This window comes from Tenrec ecaudatus, chromosome 2 (genome assembly GCF_050624435.1).
Source record: "Tenrec ecaudatus isolate mTenEca1 chromosome 2, mTenEca1.hap1, whole genome shotgun sequence".
Classification (NCBI taxonomy): Eukaryota; Metazoa; Chordata; class Mammalia; order Afrosoricida; family Tenrecidae; genus Tenrec; species Tenrec ecaudatus.
Window position 1 is genome coordinate 159,581,661 of NC_134531.1, and position 6,171 is coordinate 159,587,831.

Consider the following 6,171-nt stretch of genomic DNA (forward strand, 5'->3'; position numbering starts at 1 on the left):
CCTGCAGCTCCTGCGGCCACCCCAACCTCTTCCATGGACTGTGCTCTTTCCTGTTCTCAATACACTCTGCCTCAAAGCCGTCTCACTGCTGTCTTTCTTCCCCGCTCGCCGTCTGGTCCTGCTTCTCTGATTCTGGCCTGGGAGTGGGGTGGGAACAGTCATTTCCTCAGGGTGAAAGTGTGGTTGTGGGTGTCCAGCAGTGCTGGGGGGCAGATGAGGGCTGGCATGGAAGTGAAGGCTGCCGTCTCTTCCCCAGGCCGGCACTTGGGGAACCTGAATCCTGTGTGGACTGACACATTCTACTGCTCTTTCCCGGGGAGTTTGGTCAGAAATGGTGGAGCAGTTGGGAAACCCAGCCCTGTTTGGGCTTTTCAAACCTGGGATGTTTAAAGTGCCCAGTGTTCCTTGGGCCCAGAAGTTCCCTATGCTTATCCCCACCCTCTGGCTCCCGGGAGCATTTGTGCACATCTCAACTAGCGGTGGGGGGTGGGAGGGGGCAGAAAACACTGGGCTCCTCCCCAACTGACACTTGATGTAGACACCCCGCTCAGGGCAGGCCCCGTGGCTGCCCTACAGCAGATGGCCTGGGGGCTCTTCTTTTAAGTTGCAGGATCTGCCTTCAGCACTTGGACTGTCTGAAAGCTTCCAGGGCTCATGCCAAGATTAGCCCCTGGGACCTTGGGCTCATGTACCTGACTCTGGGATGAGAGTCTGAGCCTTAACTTTCTCACCTGGTGGCTGAGGGTTTGTAATGTCCCCAGGAGGCCCCTAAGGGTCACTCCATGACCTTCATCCCTAATAACCCGAGTCTCCCTGGCCCCAGCAGTCAGGCAGCATTCCCCTTTGGGTTAAGGGCTCCTGCTGGGCTCATCCAGCAGCTGCTGGACTCTGCTTGGCGGAAAACGGAGAGGCCATTGCCTCTTACTTCCTGTTAGCTGGGAGAAATGCGATTCTGGTTGGATGAGAGTGGCAGAACTATGCTGACTGCTGACTGGGTGGACTGAGACTGGGTCTTGTGGATGGGTCTAGATTTTGATTGGGTGGAGACATTGCAGGATGGGCTCTGATGGATGACTGCTGGGGAACGTGGGTTGACTGGACTGGTCACTGTTAGAATCGGACTGGACGATCTAGCAGGTGCCAGCTGGTTTCTGAGCCCTCTACTTTCAAACCAGTCCAAACTGCATACGCGTGGTGAAGCCACTGAGTCACAGATAGCATCACACACACACACACACACACACACACACACGGTGGTTGTTTCTACTTCGGAGCTCCATCTTCCTCGTCAGTAAAGTGAGTATGCTGACACCAGGCACCTCCCCAGGCTATTGTGAGGATTGAATGAGAGAAAGGGTGAGACTGAACCTGGTAGACTGGAAAGTCCTCTGAGAGTGTAAAAGGAATGCTTAAAAAGGCACTGTGGCATCAGGGCGCCTCCTCTGGTGGTAGGAGGAGAAGAGCGTCACCTTCAGCCTGTTCAGAGGCTGACTGCCAGGAGGTGGAGGTCAGACAGGCCTCCTCCCTGCAACTTCTTCCCCAATTTTGACACCAGCCATCCCTCCTTTCCTCCCTCCCATGGTGCTCAACTTCCCTGCTGGATTCAGTCGTGTGCCACACTCCCATGCATGAGGTTTATTAGAGGTAGTGACAGGTTACAACTTGGGATCAGGACAGGGCGCACGTAGGCAAAGTCTCCTTTCCGCGCAGGGCAGCTCTCACCTCCTTTGGGCCATACCGGGCTCCCCCCCCCCCCCCCCCCGGCCTCCTGAGGACAAGTTTTCTCCGTGACTCAGACAGGCCTCCTTCCTCAGTCCCCAGCTACCTCGCATGCCTTACCTCTGGCCATTTCCTGTCAGTCTCCCGGTTCTTCTGCTGCTGTTCCTCAGCGGTGCTTCTTGCTGCCTCATACCTTCTCCAGTGCAAAAGCTTTCTCTGTGTCCTGGGTCTAGGACAGTGGTTCTCAACCTTTCTAATGCCGCGACCCTTTCATACAGTTCCTCACATGGTGGTGAACCGCCCCCAACCATAACATTATTCTCGTTGCTATTTCATAACTGTCATTTTGCTACTGTTATGAATCAGGTGATCCCTGTGAAAGGGTCATTGTACACCCCCCACACACACACACACACAAAGGGGTCGTGACCCACAGGTTGAGAACCGCTCATCTAGGATGTTTGCAGTGCAGAGACTCAGGGTCCAAAGAACACACTTGCTCCTGCCTTGTCTTTCTTGATGGCAAGGAGGTCCCTACTTTCCACTTCTGGGACAGCTCATTTTTTCAGCCTACTGTGAAAGCAAACCTACTCCAATAACTTCCTTGGGATTCAATGTACCTTATTTGCATGGTTCCACCCACCCAAGGGGTTTGTGTACTTCGTGTATATTGGAAGCAAGCTGCCTGATCCCGTTGGTGAGCCACAAGCACCTTGATTTCCTTGGACCTTCCCATTATTGTGTGGGAAGGCACACAAGATTATGGTTCTAAGAGTCACAGGAATTCACTGCACCACAAAGGGGGAGGAAATAGGTAGAGCAGGGCTTATCTTAGCAGAGTGGTGGTTTATAACCTCAAAGTCACACTGCCCACCCGTACTGGCAACAAGTTCAGGGAGGGGAGTGTGTTCCCGGGGAAGCAAGAACCCAACTTCCCTTTGTGCTTCTGTCCGGCAGTGGGAAATTCCTCCCTGCTCAGGGATCAAGGGAGAAATGAGGTGACCCTGGCACCGTGGCAAGGGGTTGGGGCTAAGTGGGCCTTTCACCAAATCTACCCTAATGGCAACAGCCAATGATTTCGATTTCAGATGGCTCACAAATCTAGATGTACACATTTTGTATTTAAATCTATACATGTATATGAGCTTCCAAAAGTTCATAGGGGAATCCACCATCTTTCTTCCCATTCTCCATAAGCTCTTTGAAGCCCCCTTGTACGGTAAGAGCCGATTCAGTACACTATATACATATTATATACCCAGACATTTTAAAAGCCCAATTCCTCCTCTCTGTGGCCTGAGCATTCTGTCTCCTTGACTGTGTTTCTCAATGGGCAGCCACTTCTGTGCATCTCCTTCCAGTCTTTCTTCCTGCTAACACGTGCTGAGCCTTTCCCCCATCCAGGCAGGGTTCTAGGCCAGGACTTGTCTTACATAGTTAGCTGGGGGGGGGGGGCATGGGTCTTGCAAGCATATGGGTTGCAATTCAGGCCAAAAAGGCCAAGCTTGTTGCCACCAAGTCAATGCCAACTCAGTGAACCTATAGGACAGGGTAGAACTGCCCCCCTGTGAGTGGCCGAGACTGTTAACTTAAGGGGAGTGGAAAGTGCCATCTGTCCCCTGTGCAGGGGTTGGTTTTGAGCTGCTGACCTTGTGGACTGCAACGGAACAGGTAACCAACCACTACACAGCCAGGGTGGCCATTAGTTTGGGTGGTGACTTCCCTGCAGTGTACAGCGGACAAATCAGCCCCCCTCCTTTCCAAACCCCAGCGCTAACAGCTGCCCCACCCTCTCTGCTCTCTCCCCAGGACCGCCGGGAGCACCTGCCCATCTCCCCGCCCTGGACGCCCGCCGCGTCCCGGCCCCCCAGCAGCCTGGACGGCTGGGTGAGCCCCGGGCCGTGGGAACTGGGCCGCGGAAATAGCATGAGCAGCCCCCCGCCGCTGCCGCCGCCGCCCATGTCCCCGTCGTGGAGCGAGCGCTCAGTGTCCCCGCTGCGCCCCGAGCCTGAGGCACGGCCGCCCAGTCGCCAGCTGCAGGCGCTGCTGGCGCGAAACATTATCAACGCGGCCCGGCGCAAGAGTGCCTCCCCGCGGCCGGCGGGCGCCGAGAGCCTGCGGCCCTTCTCCCCGCCGCGGGCGCCGCCGCCCCCGCCGCCGCCGCCGCCCCCGCCGCCGCCGCCGCCCCCCCCGCCGCCGCCGCGCATGCGCTCGCCGCAGCCCATGCGCTCGCCGCAGCCCGCCCGCACTGGCCCGGGCGCGGCGCCCGCCGCCACGTTCGCACCGATCCCGCGGAGCCAGCAGCCCGGCGGGCCCTCCCCTTGCAGCAGCCCCCGGAGCCCGCTGCCGGCGCCGCCTAGGCCCTTCCCCTACCGCCGCTCGCCCACGGACTCCGACGTGTCCCTCGACTCCGAGGACTCTGGAGCCAAGTCTCCAGGCCTGCTCGGCTACAACATCTGCCCCCGCGGCTGGAACGGCAGCCTGCGGCTCAAGCGGGGCAGCCTCCCCGCCGAGACCTCTTGCACCACCTAAACCTAAACCCTGCCCCTCCAGCCTGCCTCAGGCTAGCCGCCCGAGGAGGAGCCTCGGACCGGGCAACGCCAGCCTCTTTGCACAGTTCCAGAGACGGGGCGCAGGCGGGCTGAGCGGGCAAGCGTGGGTCCATGCCCACACTTCCATCATGAGGTTGCTGTGTGACCTTGAACAAGACCTCCGGCCTCAGCCTTCTTGTCGGTTTTTCTGGGGCTTTGGCCAGGTGATCTGGGAACGTCAAAATCCGCCCCACTGTGTACCCCCCACCCAATGTACACCGTGCACACAGCACACAACATAGTGCCTTGGCTGAGGCAGGGAGCTGTGTACATGGACCCCTCCAGACTTGCTGCATTTCAGGGTTCCAGGCCCTTCCTCTCCCGCCTTCTGGTTTTGCTCTCTGGAGCCTGGCAACTGAGGAGTGTATTGGAAGATCCTAGGCCTATGTCCCCTCTCTGGGCCTGACCCAGCCCCTGGCACCAGGTCCCACGCAGGAGCAGCTGTTTTCCATCCTGTCCCAGACAAGCTCTATTTTTACTGCGGTGACCTTTAGAAAGGCCTCCGGGGCCAGCTCAAGGTGCCCGCTGACCCTCTGGAGAAAGGAAATGCGAAGACTCACCCAGCCTCTGCTGATGCCGCCTTCCCCTCCTCCCAGCGCAGGCTGTACAGGGCATCTTACCTGCCCCGGGAGGAAGGTAGTGGGGCTGCAGGTCCCCTCAGGCCCAGGGGTTGGGCTCTCTGGCTCTGTTAGCAAGTTCTGGGCTCAAAGCTGAGCCAGGGGAGAGAAACCAAGATAGATCAGGAGCTTCCACGTGGCTTTACTTGATGGCCCTTGAGTTTGGGGTTGTCCATTTGGAAAGGGGGAAGTAGCTCCTTTTTAATGCAGGAATAGAAGCAGAGGCTAGCTAGGGTGCAAGAGAAGGGATTCCAGCAGGGGATGGGATTTACTTGACCGACCTCCGAGGATGGTCCAAAATGCACCCCGCAGGACTAGGAAGGAAAGTGAGGTGGGGGTTTGACTGGATTTGAACTCAGGGGGAAGTACTCCACTCTTTAATTCCAGGCCCCAGCTCCTGGGTCCACACTGTGCCCAGATGAGTAGACACTATCCTGCCTTACTGCTCTTCTACAAGTCTCTGTCCAGCAAATGCCTGTGGGGAGACTGGCCACAGGCCCTGGCAGTCCTTGAAGCCTTGGGGACCCTTGGCGGTGGTGAATTGTGTTGATCTTGAGTTGACTGGTGGTGCCCTCTAGAGATTCAGACTGTTAGTTTCAGGACCCTCTGGGTTGGCTAACGGTCAAAGGTAAGTCTGTTTGAAGGATGGCGGGCTGTTGCTAACGTAAGGGGCAGAATGTGATTTGGGGTAGCAGTGGCCTCACCCCGCCCCCGAGGAGACCCCTAAGGAAGGCTGGGGACAGCAGAGGTCAGAGTGGCAGAGTCCAGGTGGGAGTGGAGCACTTTGGAATAAAGAGGTTCCTGAGGATTTGGGGCACAGGCCATGTTTGGAGGAGGGGAGAAGGTGCTCCTGCCTCCAGTCCAGGATTCGGACCATCCGTCGGGGAGGCTAGGGCTGAGAGGCTCTCCAGGGAAGAGACACTTCTGATCTCTGACTGGCACAGTGGCCTAAGGATCCACGTCTACCTGCATTTCCCCCAAAGGGCCAGCAGGAGGCAGCCTTGAGAAGGTGCAGTTCTTCTCTGGTTGTGTTGTGTGGGCCACACTGCCTTCATCTCCTGACCCACAACCCTAGCCCCATACCCCCACACCCGCCCTCAGTGCTTACCCACTTCCTGCCTCCTGTAGAATTCTGCTGCAGCTCTTAATAAATGCTTCCTGCATCCCTCTACCTCCGTGTCATTTTCAAATCTATCTGGGGCCCTTTACTCCCATCCATACCAGAGTGCAGGGGGGCTCTGAGT

The 6,171-nt window shown here is 57.4% G+C and overlaps 1 protein-coding gene across 12 annotated transcripts in view; it reads left to right on the top strand.

Annotated features, from left to right (window-relative positions):
* The window catches only part of SYNPO (synaptopodin), a 65,096-nt gene extending 58,998 nt beyond the window's left edge, over positions 1 to 6,098 (top strand). For all 12 annotated transcript variants that reach the window (XM_075541819.1, XM_075541820.1, XM_075541822.1 and 9 more), the window contains one exon: positions 3,529 to 6,098. In XM_075541819.1, the coding sequence (XP_075397934.1) occupies positions 3,529 to 4,251 (723 nt within the window). In that variant the 3' untranslated portion in view covers positions 4,252 to 6,098. The remainder of the gene's footprint in view (positions 1 to 3,528) is intronic.
* Positions 6,099 to 6,171: the final 73 nt, after the last annotated feature.